Source organism: Pongo pygmaeus, chromosome 19, assembly GCF_028885625.2.
Source record: "Pongo pygmaeus isolate AG05252 chromosome 19, NHGRI_mPonPyg2-v2.0_pri, whole genome shotgun sequence".
In the NCBI taxonomy this organism is placed as follows: Eukaryota; Metazoa; Chordata; class Mammalia; order Primates; family Hominidae; genus Pongo; species Pongo pygmaeus.
In genome coordinates, this window is record NC_072392.2 from 50,889,765 (window position 1) to 50,914,174 (window position 24,410).

General features: G+C 37.3%; 1 protein-coding gene across 5 annotated transcripts in view; it reads right to left on the bottom strand.

The window, feature by feature from the left end:
- Positions 1-754: 754 nt before the first annotated feature.
- Positions 755-24,410, bottom strand: part of CCT6B (chaperonin containing TCP1 subunit 6B) — a 57,269-nt gene continuing 33,613 nt past the window's right edge. For 4 of the 5 annotated variants that reach the window (XM_054458362.2, XM_054458363.2, XM_054458364.2 and 1 more), the window contains 9 exons: positions 16,225-16,335; positions 15,912-16,071; positions 13,951-14,033; positions 13,025-13,121; positions 12,591-12,738; positions 5,772-5,905; positions 4,363-4,465; positions 2,381-2,453; positions 755-1,542 (listed from right to left, as the gene is read on the bottom strand). In XM_054458362.2, coding sequence (XP_054314337.1) covers positions 1,470-1,542; positions 2,381-2,453; positions 4,363-4,465; positions 5,772-5,905; positions 12,591-12,738; positions 13,025-13,121; positions 13,951-14,033; positions 15,912-16,071; positions 16,225-16,335 — 982 coding nt within the window. In that variant the 3' untranslated portion in view covers positions 755-1,469. The remainder of the gene's footprint in view (positions 1,543-2,380; positions 2,454-4,362; positions 4,466-5,771; positions 5,906-12,590; positions 12,739-13,024; positions 13,122-13,950; positions 14,034-15,911; positions 16,072-16,224; positions 16,336-24,410) is intronic. The other variant, XM_054458361.2, reaches the window with a different exon arrangement.

Here is a 24,410-nt window from a genome sequence, read left to right on the forward strand (position 1 = left end):
TATATTTTAAATATTTCAAAATTTAAACAATGTTACACAGAAAAGATCTGGCCATATGCATGGTAAGCCCATTTTAAAAGGCCTATCCTATAGAATAAAGACAAGTTTAAAAAGGAGATCTTTCTTTATAACAGCAAAAAAAAATTGAAAACAAAATTAGTAAAATAAATTGTGGTATAACCATACAATGCAATGCCATGTAACCATAAATAAGTGATGGTTCAGAAGTCTGAATACTGGGCCAGGTGTGCTGGCTTATGCCTGTAATCCGAGTACTTTGGGAGGCCAAGGCAGGCAGATCACCAAAAGTCAGGAGTTCGAGACCTGCCTAGTCAACATAGTGAAACCCCTTCTCAACTAAAAATACAAAATTAGTCAGGCGTGGTGGTGTACACCCGTAATCTCAGCTACTAAAAAGGCTAAGGCAGGAGAGTCACTTGAGCCTGGGAGGCAAAGGTTGCAATGAGCCGAGATCATGACTGCACTCCAGCCTGGGTGAAGAGTGAGACTTCATCCCAAAAAAAAAAGAAGAAGAAGTCTGGATACTACCTTAGAAAGATGCTGACAGCATATTAAGTGGAAAAAACAGGCTATAAAATTATAGGGTTAAAGGAACCTTCTCCTATATGCACAAACAGGCCAAAGTTCCATTAATGCACCTGCCATATTTTAGTCTCTTATCAACTACCATCCATGGAAAGAAGTTAACCACAAGAACTCTAATAAAAATAAAAAGCATAATAGATTAATTCTAGAGTTTCAAACAAGAAAGATATTGCTATAATATCTATACTGAACAGGTGTATTATAAGCCAAAAACAATTATTTCCCACCACTGGTGTCAACAATTCTCATCTTTCGAGATGAGACCTGTTCTATCTCACCATCTAGACAGAGAGCTACCAGAGCTAGCACAGTAGCATAAATTGTTGATCACACATACAAAAAAAGCCAGGTAAAATATAACAAATGATATACAAAATAAATTGAGTCAGATATTATAAACAATGCAACCCAAAGCTACACACCATATTTATAAGAGGGAAGAGTGGCAGCAAGAAGTCACTGAAAGAATTTTGAGAGAAAATGAAACATTCTGTCCTACTACATTTATACCCTCTGATAAATTGGAAATTTACTTGGGTGTATTAAAACCTCTATTTTGTTAATTAAAACTTGCCAAAAGGTCTAAGAATCATAAAGGTCCTATGCTATAAAAACTGCAATAGCATATAACAAAGGGTGGGGAGTTAGGACTCTTGGGGAAACATTTAATTATTATTCCTTTACTGTAAAAGTATTTATTGTGTTCTTTATACCTTGATGAAATATTTTTGAGACTATTAAGCCCCAAAAGACATAAACTGCATTTATTGTGTAGAAATTCAGAATGGCTCAGGCTACACAATAGTAGTCAGATGTAAAGTGTACTAAATTTCATCTTCTAGAAGGGTTGATTTTGAATTCAATCATCCTTTGAGAGAAGACATCCCAGCTCGCATAATTTCATCAACCAGGAGAATGTTGGTGGCAATCACTGTGCTAAGGAAAAAGACGAGAGGGTGAGTAAAGCCTACTAACCCACTCTTAGCTTTTTTCCCCAGCAATCTTTACCTATGTAGGGTACTTTGTTCTTTAATGATGTTAGTATGATGTTTTATGAGACAAGGCTATTATAAATACAAATACAAATGTCACCCTTTTTTTTTTGGATGGAGTTTCACTCTTGTTGCCCAGGTAGAGTACAACGGCAAGACCTCAGCTTACTGCAACTTCTGCCTCCCAGGTTCAAGCAATTCTCCCACCTCAGCCTCCTGAGTAGCTGGGATAACAGGCACCCGCCAACATGCCTGGCTAATTTTTGTATTTTTAGTAGAGACGGGGTTTCACCATGTTTGCCAGGTTGGTCTCAAACTCCTGAACTCAGGTGATTCACCCGCCTCGGCCTCCCAAAGTGCTGGGATTACGGGCGTGAGCCACCGCACCGGCCCAAATGTCACCCTTTGTATTATAATTTAAACTCCTTTGCTGATAAGGTGCATTCCTGATTTATATTCCAGCAAAATTGAGCTTATTTTTACAATATCATTTGATTTTCTCCATCATGCATGTGCTACTATTTCAGTAAATTTCCCCTTTTCTTTCCCCCTCAAATAGTAAGATTAATTTTTCTTAGAACTTAACACTGCTAGATCTAAAATATAAAAGGGACTATGGACTATAAAATGACAGAAGCTAGTCCTAATAACTGAATACCACACCTTTCATACACTTGACAATTTTTCCACTGTACAGGGACAAAAATAATAGAAAAAATTTCATCTTAATATTATCAATTATAACTCTACAGGTCTTTCATTTTATGTTCATATGAACTTACCAAGAGTGAAGAAGTTGTTTTTTTACACAATAATTATCCCAAACTCCTGCATCTGCTGCTACCATTGGCTCACCTGAAAAGTAAAAACAATTTTCATACCAAAATCTTAGTATTTGCTATTAATATTAATTGATATCTTCTAAAAACATTTAATACACTACCAAAACTACTTTTGTCAAGGTCATCAATGACCTCCATATTGTTAAATCCAATGGTTGATTCTCAGGCCTCATCTACCAGTATTTAACACAGTTGATCACATTCTCCCCGCCTACTCTGTGTTATCTTCCAGGATACCACACTCCTCTGGTTTTCTTTCTTTTGCACTAGTGGCTCCTTTTCTGATTACTTTGCTGCTTCTTCCTCTTCCTCCCTGACCTCTTAACGTTGGAGTACCCAAAAGTTCAGTCCTAGCCTCTTTTCTCTCTACCCTTAATCCCTAGGTGATCTCATCCAGACTTTTAGATTTAAACCATACATATCTGGTGACTCTCAAGGTTTTTTGGGTGTTTTTGTTTTTTGTTTTCTTTGTTTTTTTTTTTTTTTGGTGTTTTGTTTTTGTTTTTGAGACAGGGATCTTGCTCTGTCACTCAGGCTGGAGGGCAGTGGCGCCATCTCGGCTCCCTGCAACCTCCACCTCCTGGGTTCAAGCAATTCTCCTGCCTCAGCCTCCCAAGTAGCTAGGATTATAGGTGCCTGCCACCATCCCTGGCTAATTTTTGCATTTTTAGTAGAGATGGGGTTTCACCATGTTGGCCAGGCTGGTCTTGAACTCCTCACCTTAAGTGATTCACCCACCTTGGCCTCCCAGAGTGCTGGGATTACAGGCATGAGCCACTGCGCCCGGCCTGACTCTCAGGTTTTAATCTCCAACCCAGACCTCTTCCTTGAACTCCAGACCCATATATCCAACTTTTTTAATTAAAAGATTACAGATGCTTCAACCTTGACTCTGCCAAAACTGAATGCTGATGTCCTCTCACCCACAGCCTGCTCCAGCTAGTCTTCTCCACCACAGTTGACTGAAACTCCAACCTTCTACTTGTTCAGTTGACTTCTCTACAAAGTGGAGAGTGGCCAGAGTGATTCTCTTAAACATAATAAGGCCATGTGCCTGGCCAACATGGTGAAAACCTGTCTCTACTAAAAATACAAAAATCAGCCAGGCATGGCAGCAGACACCTATATTCCCAGCTACTCCGGAGGCTGAGGCAGGAGAATTGCTTGAACCTGGGAGGCAGAGGTTGCAGTGAGCCGAGATCATGCCACTGCACTCCACAGCATGGGTGACAGAACGAGACTGTCTCATAAATTAATTAATTAGGCCATGTCACACCTCTGTTCAAAATTGCTCCCTGCTCCTCTAAAGTAAAAGCCAAAGTCCTGAAACTGGTCCAAATGCCCCTGAATGATCTGACCTTCTGTCACGTCTCTCACCTCCTTCCTCAAAAACATCAGACACCGGCTTTTCCACTGGCTGTTCTCTTTCCCTAGAACACTTAACCCCAATTGCCTACATGGCTAATTTCCTCACTTCCTTCCACTTTTTTTCAACAGACATCTTGATGATGCCTACCCTGACCAACCCTTTAAGCTGTCATTCTCTCTCCACCCTCCTGTACTAGCGTTCATGATCATTATTATACCACCTTTTTTCATATAATTCATTACTTTTTCTAAAATGCTGAAGGAGTTTATTTATTAAAGTTATTTACTGCCTACCTTCTCCCACTACAACATAAGCTCCCGGGGCAGATATTTTTGTCTGTTTTGTTCTGTGTGAAGCCCAAGAGGAAAACAAGCACTCAATAACTATTTCTTAAATGAATGAACATTTTTTAAGAAGCTCAAAAATAAACTAAAGGCATCCAAAATTTAAATATTAAAGTTACCCAAACCTCTACTCCTTTACCATAAGATCTGGGTAACTAAAGAATAACCTCTTTCTTTATTAAGCAGCTAATTTTCCTTCACTTTCTTACCTGTATTCAAATCTATGCCCACAAGTTGTTTTGACTCGACATGCTCAGCCTGAACTTTTACTAATGTTTCCTGTGGGTCATAACCAGCATTCTGAGCAAGAACCTTTAGGAATAAAAATAACAATATATATTATATATTTATGCATAATACCTTCACATATATCAAATATAAAAATACTCTTTACTCTTGTAAAAACACATCCATAACATGGCAATCATCTCCTTTTGAAGAATTCCACTTTTAATCTAAATCAAATTATTATTTCATCTATCTAGTAGTTTTTATATTTACTTAAACATTTCCCCTATGCACATCACACTAAATTCTGAGGACATCAGAGTTCCCCCATTTCTACCCTACTACATTAATTTCCCTCCTTGCAAAAGGTTTGTTTTGTTTTTTTTTTTAGCATGGAAGGAAGTAGAATGATATTCTTGTTTCCTCTAGTGCCGCTAGCCACACGCCCTCCAGTTCTTCATAGGCACTTGCTAAGGAAACCAGAATATTTGCAGCAACTTTGTGCCCCTCATCTTCATGAGGAGAGTCACAACCTGTGGTAACAGGACTGGAAATATCCGCACTCCAAACCAGGCTCATTTCCAAGTGGCCCCAAATCACCAGCTGATGAGGAAAAAGGTACCACCAATGTATACTGGGGTTACCAATTTCTGTCAACAACAGGATCATACTGACTTTGCTGCTCTGGGGAAAGAAAAAATAGGAAATCTAATTCACAAAGATTTCACAAATTATGAAAAATTTTAATAAAAATTAGCAAAGAGATTTTGCTAACATTGTTAATAATGTTTTAATTCACGGTAATAGCATCTTTGAAGTAGTTTTACTATATTTCTAAGGTGGTTTGAAACCAATTAAGGCAAAGAGAAAGGAATGGTTGCTTTCTGTCCTTAGGTTGCCACATGCAAAAATTCTGTTTTCTCCTTTTCTAGGAACTATAATGATGATGACAAATGTAAGGTTGTATCTAGGAATGCTAAAGAGCCTCAAGCTCTCCCTCTCCACAATTTAAATTGATTACATTTGGATACCACTAACAAAACAAAGATGTACCATAAAATCTAACTAAATTTTAAATTCTAAAATTTTTCATTATGATTAGTTAATCATGAGTCATTTCTGAAGGAAATTTTTGGAGCTGCTTTAATTTTTGGAACTCAGAGAAAGAAGCAAGGGGGTAAGTTGGCTATTTCATGAGATCGTGCAAGGATTCTGGGCTGTTAGCCCAAAAGTTTCCCTGCTTTAGTTGTAAAATGTCTAAGAGAAAACTGTGTAAGGAAATGCATATAAATATCTGTCTACTCCATTACCTATCAGATAATATGGGCAATTTGTAATTAAACACCTTTATGTCTAAGCAGTTGTTATTTAGCTGAAAGGGTAGTTGTACCTTGGGAATAATGAGTAAGGCATCAGCAAAAGCTTGGACTCCAAGACGAGCTCTTCCTTTTATACTGTTCTTATATGTAACAAGAGCTTCAGCCATTGCCACTTCAATTGCACCAGCTCCAGGAACCATACAACCTATTGGAGAGAAAAAATATGATTGCCAAGACATGCCATAAAGACCAAAAGAGAGAGACAGAGAAAAGCTATTCACTATTTAAGTATGTTCTGTTATCTACAGAAACCAAATAAATTGCACAGCTTAGTAATTACTCAGTTGTCCTATGAAACATCCTGAAGTTATATGTCATTAAATAAATAGGCATAGAACAGATAACTGGCTGTAAACAGCTTATTTTGCTCCTTATCCTCTGGTAAACAAGAATAATTTATTTTTACCTTCATCTTACTTTTTTATAACTACTTTTTTTTTTTTTCTGAGATGGAGTTTTATTCCATCACCCAGGCTGGAGTGCAGTGGCATGATCTCGGCTCACTCCAACCTCTGCCTCCCAGGTTCAAGCGATCCTCCTACCTCAGCCTTCTAAGTAGCTGGAATTACAGGCGTGCACCACCACACCCAGCTAATTTTTGTATTTTTAATAGAGACGGGGTTTCACCATGTTGGCCAGGCTGGTCTTGAACTCCTGACTTCAAGTGATCCACCCACCTCCATCTCCCAAAATGCTGGGATTACAGGTGTGAGCCACCACACCCGGCCTTATGGCTACTTTTAAGAGGTATTTATAATTTATATTGACAGGTAACTGATTACAATATCTGACATGAAAATTTTTTAGACCAAGATAATTTGTCTCTAGTTTTTGATGGGGAATTCTTGGAACTCAATGAAGTATTCATTTTTTGTACTGGAGCAGAACTCAAATTGCTATCTAAGAAAAAATTTAAGTGGTATTATTATTCTAAAGCAAGAGTTTTGGTTAAACACATCAAATTTCACATCAGGATATGACTTTTATATCTGCTACTTGTATGGTTTCATAAAGTTTATGACTCTTATTTAAATCAGCAAACGTGCTTTAAAACAAAACAATATGAAAACAATCTCCCCTTTTATCTCACATCATTTTAAAATTACTACCCACTTTCTCTGCTTCACTTCACAACATAACTGCTCAAGGAGTTGTTCACCCACCAGATGATTACATCATTACCTCCCATTCACATTTTTTAAAAGTTCCTTGTTAAATACAGAATACACTCAAAAGAATATTTATATGTATAAGATATAAAGAATAAATGTACAAATAAACAAATGTATCCATGTACCTACCACCCAGCTTATGAAAGAGATTACTGAAACTTTGAAAACTTCCCTGATCCCATTCCCTGTGAAAACACAACGTATCAAAATTTTAGCATCCCTAAAGCAGTACTTAAAGAGAAATTTATATCATGGAACACCTATATTAGGAATGAAGAAAGTTCTCAAACTAATGACCCCAGCTTCCACCTTAAGAAACTAGAAAAGGGCAGGGTCTGGTGGCTCACTCCTATAATCCCAGAACTTTGGGAGGCCAAGGCAGGTAGATCACTTGAGCCCAGAAATTCAAGACCACCCTGGGCAACACAGTGAGACCCCATCTCTACAAAAAACACAACAATTAGCCAGGTGTGGTGGCACACACCTGTAATCCCAGCTACTTAGGAGGCTAAGGTGGGAGGACTGCCTGAGCCTGGGAAGTCAAGGCTGCAGTGAGCCGTGACCATGCCACTGCACTCCAGCCTAGGCAACAGATCGAGACTCTGTTTCAAAAAGAAAAAAAAAAACAAAACTAGAAAAGGAAGCACAAATGAAACCTAATATAAGCAAAAGAAAGGAAATAATTAGGATGAAAGTGGAAATTAATCAAATGACAAATGTCAGAAATGAGAAAATTTATATCACTACAGATTATACAGATATTAAAAAGAATAAATGAATATTATGATCGACTTTATAACAATAAAGTTGAAACTGTAGATCAGAAGTTAGTAAACTTTCTGCAAAAGGCCAGTTAATATTTTTCAGGCCATACCATTTCTTTTGCAACTATTCAACTCTGCCACTGTAACATAAAAATAGCCACAGACAATATATAGACAAATGAGTATGGCCACATTCCAACAAAACTTTATTTACCAAAACAGGCAGCAAATCAGATTTAGTTCATAGATAGTAGTTGATGATCCTAACTTAGATGAAGTGGACAAATTCTTGAAAGACTACAAACCACTAAAGCTCACTCAAAAAAAACAAAACCTTTATAGCCCTATGTCTGTTAAAAAAATTGAATGTGTCATTAAAAGCTTTCCCACAAAGAAAACTCCAGGCTCAGATGGCTTTATTGACAGTCTACCAAACATTTAAGAAAGAAACAATACAAATAATACCAATTCTCCACAACAACTTAACACTTTCAGAAATTTGAACAAGAAAAACTTTCCAATTCACTCTATGAGTACAGCATTGTTCTAACACCGAAAAAGATAAAAGCATTACAAGAAAAAATATACACAGACCAATACCCCTTATGAATACAGATGTAAAAATTCTTAACAAAATTTTAGCCAATTAAATCAAATAATACATAAAAAGGAGAATACACCTAGTACCATTATTCACAATAGCCAAAAGGTAAATGCAACACGTTTCCAATAATAGACAAATAAAATGTGGTATATACATACAATAGAATATTATTCAATGGTAAAAAGGAAGGAAATTCTGGCACATGCTACAACATGAATGAACCTTGATGACAATATGCAAAGTGAAATAAGCCAGACAAAGGACAAAAACTGTATGATTCCAATTATATGAGATACATAGAATAAACTCATAGAGACAGAAAGTAGAATGGTGGTTACCCAGGGCTGGGGAGGTGGGTAGAGAATGGAGAGTTATTGTTTAATGGGTTCGGAGTTTCAGTTTTGCAAGGAAAAAAAGTTCTGGAGATGGGTGGTGATAATAGTTACACAACAATGTGAATGCACTTACTAACACTGAACTGTACACTTAAAAATTGTTAAACTGTAAATTTTATGTTATGTATATTTATCACAATTTAAAAAATAATTTAAAAAATGTAATCCATTAATTTTTAAAAAAGTAAAATGCATTATAACTAAGTATGGTTTATCCCAAGAATGTAAGGTTTGACATTTGAATCAATCAATGTAATTTACTGTACGAAAAAACTAAATGAGGGCTGGGTGCAGTGGCTCACGCTTGTAATCCCAGAACTTTGGGAGGCCAAGGCAAGCAGATCACCTGAGGTCAGGAGTTCGAGACCAGCCAGGCCAACATGGTGAAACTCCATCTCTACTAAAACATACAAAAATTATCCTGGCATGGTGGTGCATGGCTGTAATCCCACCTACTCAGGAGGCTGATGCAGGAGAATCGCTTGAACCTGGGAAGCAGAGGTTGCAGTGAGCCAGGATTGCACCATAGCACTCCAGCCTGGGCAACGAAGCGAGACTCCATCTCAAAAAAAAAAAAAAATCATATGATCATCTCAATAGATGCACAAGAAGCATTTGGCATTTATTCTCGTGTGTGTGTGTGTGTCTGTGTGTGTGTGTGTGTGTGTTTTGACAAAAAACAACAACAACAAGAAGTTTCACTCTTGTCACCCAGGCTAAAGTCCAGTGGCACGATCTCGGCTCACTACAACCTCCGCCTCCCAGGTTCAAGCAATTCTCCTGCCTCAGCCTCATGAGAAGCTGAGATTGCAGGTGCCTGCCACCATGCCCAGCTAATTTTTGTATTTTTAGTAGAGACAGTTTCACCATGTTGGCCAAGCTGGTCTCGAACTCCTGACCTCAGGTGATCCATCTGCGTCAGCCTCCCAAAATGCTGGAATTACAGGCGTGAGCCACCGCGACCAGCCTGGCATTTATTCTTGATTAAAAACTGTCAGCAAACTAGGTGCAGAAGGGAGAACTTCCTCAACCTGATAAAAACCTATAGCTAACATCATACATAATGGAGAAAGAGTGAATGCTTTCCCCCTAAGATCAGCGATGAGGAAAGGATGTCCATTCTCATTATTTCTAGTCAACATTATACTGGAGGTTCTGGCCCATGAAATAAGGGAGAAAATTTTAAAATATCCATATTGGAAAGAAAAAAGTATAACTGTATAGCAGACAATGTAATCACTTATATAGACAATTCAATGCAGCCTAATAAGAAAGCTAATTGTGATTTAGCAAGGTTGCAGAATTCAAGATCAATGTACAAAAATAAAATATATTTCTACATATTAGCAACTAACAATCAGAAATGGAAATTTTAAAAATAGCATATTAATAGCAACAAAATAAATGAAATACATAGAGATAAATATGGAAAAAAGTGTGTAAGGCTCATATACTAAGATCTACGAAATATTGCTGAGATAAATTCAAGAAGACTCAAATAAATAGATAAGACGATATTCATGAGTTAGAAGGCTCATTATTAAAATATCAACTATCTCCAAATTGATCTACAGATTTAATAAAATTCCAATCGAGCAGGGTGTAGTGGTTCACACCTGTAATCCAAGCCCTTTGGGAGGCCAAGGCGGGAGGATCACTTGAGCCCAGGAGTTTGAGACCAGCCTGGGTAACAACATAACGAGACGTTGTCTCTACAGAAAATAAAAAAAAATTAACCAGGCATGGTAGCGCATACTTGTAGTTCCAGCTACTTGGGAAGCTAAGGTGGGAGAGTCACTTGAGCTCAGCAGGTCGAGTCTGCAGTGAGCCATGATCACACCACTGCACTCCAGACTGAGTGACAGAGTAAGATCCTTTCTTAAAAAAAAGTTCTGATCAAAATCACAGCAACAGTTTTTTTGGTAGAAATTGACAAGCTGATTCTAAAATTCATATGGAAGTCATATGGAAATGCCAAAGACTTAGAATGACCAAAATAACTTAAAAAAAATGAGAGTTAACAATACTGATTTCAAGATTTATTATAAAGCTACAGTCATCAGGACAGTATGATATTAACATTAAAATAGACAAATGCATCAGTAGGACAGAAAAAAGAGCACAGAAATAGAACCACACAAATATGAAAAACTGATTTTTTGTACACGAGAAAAGTCAATTCGGTGGTGAAAGTATTTTCAGCAAATAAGACTAAAACAATCTGATACCTTTATATGAAAAAAATGAACTTGTATCCATACTTGCACCATATACAAAAATTAACTTAAAATGAATCACACATCTAAATGTAAAACATAAGACTATAACACTTTTAGAGGAAAATCTTTGTGACCCTAGGTTAGGTAAAGATTTTTTAGATACCACACCAAAAGCATAATCCATGAGAGAATAAAAATAATAAATTAGACTTCATCAAAATTAAGAACTTCTCTTTGAAAGGCACTGTTAATAATAAAATAAGCCATAGAGGAGAAAAATTTGCCAATTATATATCTGAAAAAGCACTTGTACCCAAATTATATACAAAGAACTCTCAAACTCAACAACAGAAAACTAACACAAATCTTTATCTTTTCTTTTTTTTTTTTTTTTTTCTGGAAACAGGGTCTCGCTCTGTCTCCCAGGCTGGAGTGCAGTGGTGTGATCATAGCTCACTGTAACCTCAAACTCTTGGGACTCAAGTGATATTCCTGCCTTAGCCTGCTAAGTAGCTGGAACTACAGGTACAGGCCACCACGCCTGGCTATTTGTGTGTGTGTGTAGAGTCATGGTCTTGCTATGTTGCCCAGGCTGGTTTCCAACTCCTGGGCTCAAGCAATCCTCCCATCCTGGCCTCCCAAAGAGCTGGAATTATGGGTGAGAGCCACTGTGCATGGCCAACAATCCAATTTTTTAAAAGGGCAAAAGATTTCAACAGAAAATTCACCAAAGATATACAGAGGGCAAATAAACACATTAAAAGATGCTCAACATGGGCTGAATGTGGTGGCTCATGCCTACAAATCCAAGCACTCTGGAAGGCTGAGGGGGGAAAACTGCTTGAGGCCAGGAGTTCAAGACCAGCCTGGGCAACAGAGAGAGACCTCATCTCTACAAAAAAAAAATTAAAAATTAGCCAGGTGTGGTGGCATGCACCTATTGTCCAGCTGAGGTGGGAGGATCACTTGAGCACAGGAGTTTGAGGCTGCAGTGAGCCATGATTGTGCCACTGCACTCTAGCCTGGGTGACAGAGCAAGACCATGTCTCGAGAAAAATATATATATGTGAAGTTTGCAGCCAGGCGCAGTGGCTCATGCCAGTAATCCCAGCACTTTGGGAGGCCAAGGCAAGTGGATCCCTTGAGCCCAGGAGTTCAGGACCAACCTTGGCAACATGGTGAAACCTCATCTCTACCAAAAATACAAAAATTAGCCAGTTTCAAAACCTGGTCTCAAAAGAAATAAATAGATTAAATAGCTTAATAATAAAAATAAAATTAAAAAAAATTTAAAGGCCAGGCATGGTGGCTCACACCTGTAATTTCAGCACTTTGGGAGGCCAAGAAGGGCAGATCGCTTGAGCTCAGGAGTTTGAGACCAGCCCGGTCAACATGGCGAAACCCCATCTCTACTAAAAATACAAAAAATTAGCCGGGTGTGGTGGTGCATGCCTGTAATCCCAGCTACTTGGGAGGCTGAGGCAGAAGAATCGCTTGAACCTGGGAGGCGGAGGTTGCAGTGGGCTGAGATCACACCACTGCACTAAAGCCTGGGCAACAGAGCAAGACTGTCTAAAAATATACATATATACACACATAGGTGTGTGTGTGTGTATATATATACATATATACACACATATACGTGAGGTTCATATCAATCACAAGAAAGAGCTTACCATCTTCAATGGCATTTTTGATAGCACGAAGTCCATCTCTTATGGCATCCTTGACTTGTGTGAGAGTATGCTTATTTGGTCCTTTAACCAACAAGGTAACAGAGCGAGGGTTAACACACTCCTCGATAAAAGTGAACTTTTCTTCACCCTAAAGGGTGGCACAAAAATATATAACTTTAATATTTGATGTCATTATAAAATCAACAATTTATACTAGAATACAATCTTCATTTGAATTTTTCTTATCAAGCATAACTAAGGGAGTTAAGTTATATCTGAACTCTTAACAAACATTTAGGTAAATAAACTGTAAAATCTGTTCTGTGAATTAGATCTCAAAACACAAAACATGAAATAAAAGGTCAAGTAGTATTTTTCTTTAAAAAAGGGGGCTTAGTATTCACTTTATAACCACTGTTCATAGAAATACTCACTAATGTATACTCATACACAAGACCAGCATGTCCCAAGCAATCTACGGTGAGATCTTCAAAAGAATTCAAGGCCATTCCACCACAAGCAAGAGAGAGTCTGAAATTACATATATGTCACCATAGCTTGATTATGGAGAACATTAATACTAATTTCTTAGAGGAGAAAAGATATCTAATGCAGAAGACTGTATTGTTACTGTATTGTATTGTTTTGGGTTTTTAATTGCCTAATAAAATTGTCTATATTTATTGAGTACAACATTATGATGTTTTTAAATATGTATACACTGTGGAATGGCTAAATCGAGCTAATTAACATACATATTGCCTATCTGAGGCTTGATTTAGCCATTTTTGTGGTAAGGATACTTAAAATCTACTCTCAGCATTTTTCAAGAATCCAACACATTGTGCATTCTCGGGTGGGTTTGCAAAAGATTTTTAAAAAGAACAATATATTGTTATTAACTATAGTTGCCATGTTGAACAATAGATCTCTTGAATTTATTCCTCCTAACTAACTGAAATTTTGTATCCTTTGACCCCCATATTCCCAGTGCCCCTCCCCTCCCACTGCCCCAGCCCCTGGTAACCGCCATTCTACTATCTACTTCTATGAGTTCAACTTTTTTAGATTCCATATATAAAAGTGAGATCATGCTGTATTATGTTGTATTGTTTTGTTTTTAAAATCTGTTTTAAAAAGATAAAAACTTTCCTTATACTTCAACAAAGTTCTGCAGTAGGTTAACAACCTTGCTTTTTGACAGTTCAATTATTTACTGAAACTAAAAACAAAATTTGGATTTTTTTTATGCCACTGTTCAGTTCAACAACATTTATACATAAGCTAAAAGGAAAACACATGGTATAGTTTCCATTTACTCTGTTAAAAACTTAGGATATATAATTATCTGCAAGCTTACCTTTCCATATTTCTTCTTTTTGCTCTGCGAAGAGCTACTATTCCATGTTTTGCAAGAGTATCTAAGGAAAACGGATCAATTCCCTATAATCAAATTAACATAAAAATTATAAACATATTTTAAACCAGTATTTCTCAAACCTTTTGGTCTCAGCACCACTTTACTCTCTTAAAAATGATTAAGCACTCAAAGAGCTTTTGTTTATGTAAGCTCTATCTATAATATTTATATTATAAAAACTGACAAATTTTTAAAATATTTATTAATTCATTTAAATAACAAGCCCATTTTATGTTAATACACATAACACTTTAAATGAAAATTTACTATACTTTTGAAAACAAAAATATATATAGTGAGCTAGCAGTGGCATTACTTTACATTTTTGCAAATCTCTTCAATATTTATCTTCACAGAAAACAAATGGATTCTCATATCTCATTCAGTATTCAATTTGGAATGATATGTTATTTTGGTTCAAGTTTATGAAGAAAATCTGGCCCCACACAGATAAATATTGTAAAGGGAGTAATATTTTAATAGGCTTTTCAGATAATTATGGAAATTCTTCTTTGATACTATACCAAAACTCAATAAGTAATAGTTTCTCAAAGGTTAGTTTCACTATGGAACCATAGCAATGAACTTTTCATACTATCTCACATTAAAACACATTGGTGTAACTTGCACACTGAATGGATTATTTATCCATGTATGATTTTATAAAAATCATGCATTTTTAGTCATGTAGATAGCATCAGTTCACTGAGATAGGCAAAGTTTCCACATGTTGACACATTTCATGTATAACATGTTGTGTTATACATGTGGAAACTGTGTCATGTTATACATGTGGAAACTGTGTCATGTTATACATGTGGAAACTTTGCCTCTCTCAGTGAACAAAAACTCACATTTGTTAATATCACTATTATCAGGAAAGTCTTTTAAGTATTGGAAAGCTGTCAAGTTCATGTGGCAGATACAAGTTTTCTGAAATTCTAATTTTTTTAAAAAGTTCAAATGTTATTGACAACAAATACTGTCAGCTGTTTTAAGTCACAGAATTTCTTCATTCATTTTTGAGAGAAATCTACCAAATACCCATATCTAGATAACCACAGTTTGTCTGTCAGTCATTCTTCCAGGTAAAAGTGGCATTCCATGAAAAAGTGGCTAGTTTACCTTGCAATTCAAACAATTACACAAGTGCTTTCCTTCAAGACAACCATCATATTTTGGTATGCAATAGAAGAGCTTTGAAGTTCCTAGCCCAATAATCCCAACACTTTGGGAGGCCAAGCCAAGAGGATCACTTGAGACAAGCCTGCACAACATGGCAATACCCAGCCTCTACGAAAAAACTTAAAAATTAGCCAGGCATGGTGATGCACACCTGTAGTCCTGGCTACTTGGGAAGCTGAGGTGGGAAGATCACTTGAGCCCAGGAGGTCAAGACTGTAGTGATCTATAAGTGTGCCACTGCACTCCAGCTTGGGTGACAGAACAAGACCCTATCTCAAAAGAAAAAAAAAAAGAGTGCTTTGTGCATACTTCATATTTTGTCATACATAATAATAAAAGGATGCATATTTAAGAATCAAAATTTAATAAAATTAATAAGTTTTACCACTTCATCAAGACACTCTCAAATGATACTGCCTTTTTTTTTCACTGCAAGTGTGCAGTGGTACAGCAATAAGGAATGTGATGACTACTAGTATAGTTTGGTGCTACTTCTTTGATTTGTACTAAGGTGCCAGCAGTTTTACAGATTGCTTTTGCAGCATCATTGCAAATGTCAACACAATGTAAAAGGTGTAATTATTATTATGAAAATAGTTTTTGACCTCACAGACTCTCTGAAAAAGTCTTAGGGATTCTTAGGGGTCCACAGACCACACTTCAAGAAATGCTTAAGAACATTTACAAATAACTAAAATCTAAACTTTCTTTCTCACCTTTTGATTAATGACGACAAATCCTTTATTGGACTGAGCACAGACTTTGTCCTTCAGGTCTATTATTTTTTGTACTCTATCTTCAATAAATTTTCTTTCAGCTTTTACCAATTTCTCTTTCTCTTCTGCAGTCTTATAAAAGAAACCAGAGTTCACCTCTCTAAAAGATTAATAAAAACCAGCTAGTAAAGGCAGGAAGAAAAAGGAAAAAAGATAGAAGCAGTCTACACCAAACATCTGGAAGGAAAAAGAGATTTTAAAACACCTTTAGAAAAAAAAAATTCAAAAGTTATAACGAGAAAGTAACACATACGTTTTTTCATATTCCAGTGAAACGTTGCAAATAAGGATAAACGCATCTTCTACTCGCTTCTTCATATCTGGATGACGGGCACCATGATCCAAAACTAATCCTTGGATCAACCTATTAAAAATATTAATGTTTCTTACTTTGAATATATACTCTAAAATTTGGTATAAAATTATCATTATACTATTAAAGTTACATCAATACTTCCAGGACACACATTGTTTCCTTGTACCAATTTTAACAGTTTTTGGTGTTTTTGTTTTTTGTTTTCAGAGATGGGGTCTTGCTATGATGTCCAGGCTGGTCTCGAACTCCTGGGCTCAAGCAATCCTCCTGCCTCAGCCTCCCAAGTAGCTGGGACTAAAGGAGTGCACCACCTCACCCACCTCCTTGCATTGACTTTAAACCTAACATATAATTAGTAAAATTAGGAAAGAGAATCTACTTTAACACAGTGTGACTATGAAGTCACAATAAAAAGTCAAGCCAGAATTATTTTCTAAGTTATGTGATTCAAAAATATGACACAGCTTATCAAGTAATGAAAGGTATGTATACAATGAGTTTCTTAGGAACGTTTATTCAAAATGATTATATGGAACAACTAAAAATTGTTAACCTAAATGTCCAACAATAGGGTATTATTCAGCAAACAATGACCCAACTATCTGATGGTTATAAAAAGTATGTAATAACATGGAAAAATATTTATAGGGCTAGCTGATAAGCATAGAATGACAAATTGCATATGAAGCATGACTATAACTGTTCTTTTTAACAACAAACAAGGAAGGGGAACATCACACACCGGTGCCTGTTGTGGGGTGGGAGAAGGGGGGAGGGATAGCATTAGGAGATATACCTAATGTTAAATGATGAGTTAATGGGTGCAGCACACCAACATGGCACATGCATACATATGTAATAAACCTGCACGTTGTGCACATGTACCCTAAAACTTAAAGTATAATAAAAATATAAATAAATTAATTAATTTAAAAAAAACCAACTTGGCATTAAAAAGAAAAAAAATGGGAGGGACCTAAGAGTAGGGGTTATGCATGGGTAGTAGGAATATAGATGATTTGGAAAGGAGGTGTTTCTTTCTGTTTTCCAAATAATCTTTCAAGAGTCAATATTTTTATAACTTTATACAATTCATTTACAAAACATTTAGGGGATGGAATTTCTACTTATGAATCCTTTATCACTAATTTTTGTTATATATTTTTAAACTATTTTAGTTCAACATAACTATAAGGAAGTTTTCAAAATTTTACTTTAACTAGATTACTCCATCTCTTAACAGAATGTAAATATATCTAGAAAGAAACAAAAACACTATGTTCAACATTCCTCACTTTTCAAGCCTCCTTCACTTTCCTCCCTCCCTACTGTCAGCAAATGACATTGTTTCTTTGAGAAAATAGAAACATTGTCCCATGACTACCTCTACCAATCCACTTGCACCTGAACCCGAAGCTCCTACTACTATGAATGAGCTGTCCATGTTCCTCTCTATGGGTAGCCTCTCTACTTGTGTACTGGATTCCATTTCCCTCTCTGTTCTTGCACTGTCCCCTAGTCCCCCATATCAATTCTTCTCGCCTAAAGAACCATCCTTATCAGCATGCAAACTTGCAGTAACAATTCCTATCATTAACACAAAAAATCCTTCTCCCTCAGCCCCATTCCCATATTCCCTTCTAGCTACTGCCCCATTTCTCTGTTCTCCTTTATAACTACACTTCTCTCAGTTACCATTCTCTCTTGAGCCACCTTCAATCTGACTTTTATTTCCACCTCTTTATTCAATCAGCTCTCATTAAAGCCACTAAAAAAGTAAATGTCTTCCGGCCAGGCGCGGTGGCTCACGCCTGTAATCCTAGCACTTTGGGAGGCCGAGGCAGGCAGATCACGAGGTCAGGAGATCGAGACCATCCTGGCTAACACAGTGAAACACCGTCTCTACTAAAAATACAAAAAATTAGCTGGGCCTGGTGGCAGGCGCCTGTAGTCCCAGCTACTCGGGAGGCTGAGGCAGGAGAATGGCGTAAGCCCAGAAGGCAGAGCTTGCAGTGAGCCGCAATCGCGCCACTGGACTCCAGCCTGGGCGACAGAGTGAGACTCCGTCTCAGAAAAGAAAAAAAAAGTAAATGTTTTCCAAATATAACAATCAACTCCCAGTTCACAGCAATGTACTCAAATTTTCAGCAGCATATGACACAGCTGATTATTGTCTCCTTGAAATACTTTATTCTTTTGGCTTCTGGGACACCACTCTCCCTTGGCTTTAATGCCTCCTTGACTGTCCCCTTCTCACTCCCTTTTGCTGAATCCACCTCATCTTTTCAAACTCTAAACATCCAAGTTCCCAGGGATCATGCTTTAAACTATATTCCTTTACTATATTCACTTCCCAGATGGTCTCATTAACTCATGGCTTTAAGTCATTTATACACTAATGATTCTCAAATACATACTTCTAGTGCAGACCTCTAGTCTGAACTCCAGACACATCTCTCCAAATTCCTACTCAACATCTCCACATGGATGTCTAATAGGTACCTCAAATATAACATTCTCAAACTGAACTCTTGATTTATCTCCCCAGATCTGCTCCTCCTAGTCTTCTCCATCTCAAGAAACAGCACCTCCACTTTTCCTGCTGATCATGAAAAAGCCCAAGAGAGATCTCTGACCGCTCTGTTTCTGTCATGTCCTATGTTGAACCGTCAACAAATCCTATTGCCCTTTCCTTCTAAGTACACCCTAATCCAAACCATTTTCATTTCTCACTTGTACTATACCAACTTTCCTAACTGGTCTCTGGTTTCTGCCCTTGGCCCTCTTTTACCTCCCAATCAGCCGTTTTGTGTGTATTCCCCACACAAAAACCACAGATAACCTTCTGAAGTATAAATCAAGAACTTGTTATCCTCAGCAATAGTAGGCTAACTGAGATCAGTCCTACTATCAAAAACAACTAAACATGCTGGCTTAAAAGCAAAAAAACCTTAGCAACATTGAAGAGCTATAAGATAGTATATAATCACGAGGCCAAAACTGAAATAAAACAGAAACTCCAACAGGTAAGTAGAGAACTGCAGGAACAGTAGGTTCTTTTATCTTAAAGTCATTTGACAATCCAGGCAAATCTGAACTTCGGTTTCAATGTCTTCACAATGAGAAGAAAACAGAATTAAAAGCCCAGAGCTCATCCAAGGTGGAGTGTTTACAGGAGACCCTCTTCACATTAAGTTGGAACCACAAAGGGCTACATACTCAAGATTATCCAGAAGGAAGAGCTAGAAATAATCAGCCCTCACATGGACTTACAGTTGGAATTCATATCAAATGGCTATTCCCAAAAACCTCAAGCTGTGAATTTAATTTAAAGTAGTCCCTAGGGAGGCAACAAATGCAAATCCTCTCTGCAGAAAGGCAGCTTCATTCTAGGTCTCAAATTATTTCTACCAATACGTTTTTCAAGCACAATGAATGGCACATATGAACACAAAGCATGATGAGTGAGAACCAGTAAAATATAATAAACACCAGAAAGGGACAAGTCAAAACTTTAGATATTATAATTATCAAACACGAACATATTAAACATATGTTTCAAGAAAGAAAAAAGGGCAAGTTTGGAAAGATTTGCAAGGGATAGAACACCATAAAAGGTCATGTGGCAGAATTAAGAAAGAACCAAATAGAACTTCTATAAATAGTAAATAAGGACATCCACACGTATACACACAGATATAAAAAAATTCAAGAAAACAACAGACATACATCCATATGTCTAATAAAAGAATATTACAATGTTTATAACAGCACTATTAATAATAGGTAAAAAATGCAAACTACCTAAATGCCAATCAACAGCAGAATGAATAAACTGTGGTATATTAACACAAGAAAATACTAAATAGCAAAGAGAATGACCAATCTACTAATCACACAAAAATACAAATGAGTCTCACAAACAATGCTAAATGAAAAAGGTCAGAAACAAAGAGTACCTACCTTATGATTCCTTATACAAGTACAAAACATATAACAATCTATGCTGCAGAAATTCAGATTACTCTAGAAGAAATATGGCTGAAAGGAAGCAAAAGAGGGGCTTTTAAGGTACTAGTAGTTCTGTTTCTTGTAAGAGTGCTGATTACACAGATATATTTGGAAAATTAATCAAGCCATATTGCTATGATAGTTGCATTTTTCAGTGTGTGTTACACTTCATTAGAAAGTTTATTTTTAAATCAAGGGATTGGTTTTAAAGTACAGTAGACATTGTTTAAGAGAAAATTAGCAAACAACAAAAATATATCACTAGAAATTATCCAGAATGCAACACAAAAGACAGCAAGACAAAAAGTACATAAAAAACTAAATTAAGAACATCAAGCATATATTCAACTGGAGAAGGAGAAGAAGGGATGAACAAAAGAAATGTTTAAACAGATAATGGATGGAAATTTTCCAGAATCAGATAAACGATAGCACTCAAAAAGCCAGAAAATGCCAACCAGAATAAACAAAAAGAAATCCATACCTAGCTACATCAGACTAAAAGTATACAACACCAAAGACAAAGAGAAATATCTTAAAATCACCTAGGTAAATAAAGGACTCGTGGCTATAAAGGACTCATGGCTAATTTCTGTACAGCAATAATGAAAGCTAGAAATCAACAGAACAATATCTTTAATCAACTGAAAGAAACTAACTGCCAACCTAGTAAACACACAATGAAAGTACCAAAGAATAAAGATAAAGGCATTTTCAGGCAAAGAAAAACTGAAAGTATGCCTCCAACAAACTATCACTAAGGAAAATCTACAGGATGAACTTTAGGCAGAAGAAAAGCAATCCCAAACGGAAGGCTGAGATGAAAAAGCTACATAGATGGCTGGGCGCGGTGGCTCACACCTGTAATCCCAGCACTTTGGGAGGCCGAGGTAGGTGGATTGCTTGATGTCAGGAGTTCAAAACCAGCCTGGCCAACATGGTGAAACCACGTCTCTACTAAAATACAAAAAATTAGATGGGTGTGGTGGTGCACGCCTGTAGTCCCAGCTACTCGGAAGGCTGAGGGAATCACTTGAACCTGGGAGGCGGAAGTTGCAGTGAGCTGAGATCAAGCCACTGCACTCCAGCCTGGTGACAGAGTGACACTCCACCTCCAAAAAAAAAAAAGAAAAATAAGTAAGGATAAGTAGAAAGTATAAAACAAGATGGAAAACTTTTTAATTTGCTTTTTTTTATTGTAATAGCTTTTTGGGGAACCGGTGGTGTTCGGTTACATAACTAAGTTCTTTAGTGGTGATTTCCTAGATATCGGTACACCCATTACCCAAGCAGTGTACACTCTACCCAATGTGTAGTCTTTTATCCCTCATCCTCCTCCCATCCTTCCCCCTGGGGTCCCCAAAGTTCACTGTTAAGATGGTAAATTTTAAATCAAATATATCCATAACTGTTTTAAATATAAAGGATTAAATGCTCCTGTTAACAAAGATTATCAGATTTAATATTTTACTCTACCTATATGACACAAAAAATCATGTAAAGAGAGAAAGACTGAAAGTAAAAACATACACAAAGATATGACAGGCAAATACTAATTAAAAGAAAACTGGGCCGGGCACAGTGGCTCATGCCTGTAATCCCAGCACTTTGGGAGGCCGAGGAGGGTGGATCACTTGAGGTCAGGAGTTTGAGACCAGCCTGACCAACATGGTGAAACCCCATCTCTACTAAAAATACAAAATTAGCTGAATGTGGTGGCACATGCCTGCAATACCAGCTACTTGGGAGGCTAAGGCAGGGGAATCACTTGAACCCAGGAGGCAGAGACTGCAGTGAGCCAAGATCACGCCATTGCACTCCAGCCTGGGTAACAAGAGTGAAACTCCATCTCTAAAAAAAAAAAAAACTGGATGGACCTGGCATGGTGGCTCATTCTGTTCTGTAATCACAGCACTTTGGGAGGCCAAGCGGGTGGATCCCTTCAGCTCAGGAATTTGAGACCAGCCTGGGCAACATGGCAAAACCCTGTCTTGACAAAAAATACAAAAATTAGCCAGACATGGTGGTGCATATCTGTGGTCCCAGCTACTCAAGAGGCTAAGGTGGGAGGATCACTTGAGCCCAGGTGGTCAAGGCTGCAGTGAGCTGTAATTGTGCCACTGCCCTCTAGCCTGGGTGACAGAGCAAGACCCTGTCTCAGAAAAAAAAAGGAAAGGAAAGGAAAGGAAAGGAAGGGGAGGGGAGGGGAGGGGAGGGGAGGGGAGGGGAGGGGAGGGGAGGGGAGGGGAGGGGAGGGGAGGGGAGGGGAGAGGAGAGGAGAAGAGAAGAGAAGAGAAGAGAAGAGAAGAGAAGAGAAGAGAAAAAAGAAAAGAAAAGGAGAAAAGAATAGAAAAGAAAAGAAAAGGCTGGGCACGGTGGCTCATGCCTATAATCCCAGCACTTTGGGAGGCAGAGGTGAGTGGATCGCCTGAGGTTGGGAGTTCAAGACCAGCCGGACCAACATGGAGAAACCCCATCTCTACTAAAAAAAATACAAAATTATCTGGGCATGGTGGCGCATGCCTATAATCCCAGCTACTAGGGAGGCTGAGGCAGAAGAATCGCTTGAACCCGGGAGGCAGAGGTTGCGGTGAGCCGAGATCACACCATTGCACTCCAGCCTAGGCAACAAGAGAGAAACACCATCTCAAAAAAAAAAAAGAAAGAAAGGAAAGGAAAGGAAAGGGAGGGAAGGAGGAAGGGAGGGAGGGAAAGGAAGGAAGGAAGGAAGGAAGCTAGCTAGCTGGTACAACAGCTTTTAACATGTAAAGATGTTTTAAATATAATTATCAATATCAGATAAATTATACTTTTAAAGACATTACTAGAAAAAAGTCACTTCATATCAGTACAAAAGTTCAATGCACCAGGAAATATGTAACAGTTTAAAAACTATGCATCTAAAAAGATTGTCTCAAGATATATAAAGCAAAACTCTCAAAACTAAAGTAAAATATAAACAGGTACACAATAATATTGAAAGATATTTATACATTTCACTCAGTAATTGACAGAATAAGCAGTCAAAACATCAATAAGGATATAGAAGTTCTGAACAACAGGATTAACAGGATACCTTGATCTTCATGGACATGTATATAAAATCGTACCTACCAACTGCAGTATACATTATTTTCAAGTACATGAAACATTAACATAACAAAAGCTGACTATACACTGAGCCATAAAGCAAGTGTCAACAAGTTTCAAAGGAGCAAAAATCTCAGAGCATATTCTCTGACCACAATGTAATTAAGCTAGGTATCAGTAATAAGATAACTAAAATTTCGCCATGTTAAGAAACACACTTCTAGTTGAAATTAGAAAATATTTTAAACTGAATAAAAATTATAAGATTACATATAAAAACTTGAAGGATGCAGCTGAATAGTACTTCAAGAAAAATTTAAGGTCTTAAGTACTGTATTCAAAAGCAGGAGACTGAAAATTAATAACCTAAGTAGCTATCACAATAAAACAGAAGCAGCAAAAAAGTCCCCACAAAATTCCAAAAAAGTAAATTAAATAATAAAGAGAAAGACACTGTGAAACAAAAACAAACCTCTGGGAAAAAATTATCAAAAAAAGGAAAGAAAGGCACAAATAACACCAGAAATAAATGGTGATACCACTACAGAGCCTGCAAACAGGATCCTTATAAAAATTTTATGCCAATAAGGATATTTATGAACATTTTATACCAAAAATTTCAGAGTTAAACAAAATGGACAAATTTCTAAGAAAACATTACTTACCAAAATGATTCAAAAAATAAGTAGAAAACCTAACTAGTCCTATAGCCATTAAGAAAATTGCATGAGTGGGGCCAGGTGCGGTGGCTCATGCCTTTAATCCCAGCACTTTGGAAGGCCAGGGTGGGTGGATCACAAGGTCAGGAGCTCGAGACCAGCCTGGCCAACACGGTGAAACCCCGTTTCTACTAAAATACAAAAAAGTAGCCGAGTGTGGTGCCGCACACCTGTAGTCCCAGCTACTCAGGAGGCTGAGGCAAGGGAATCACTTGAACCCAGTAGGCAGAGATTGCAGTGAGCCAAGATCACACCATTGCACTCCAGCCTGGGGGACAGAGTGAGACTCCATCTCAAAAAAAA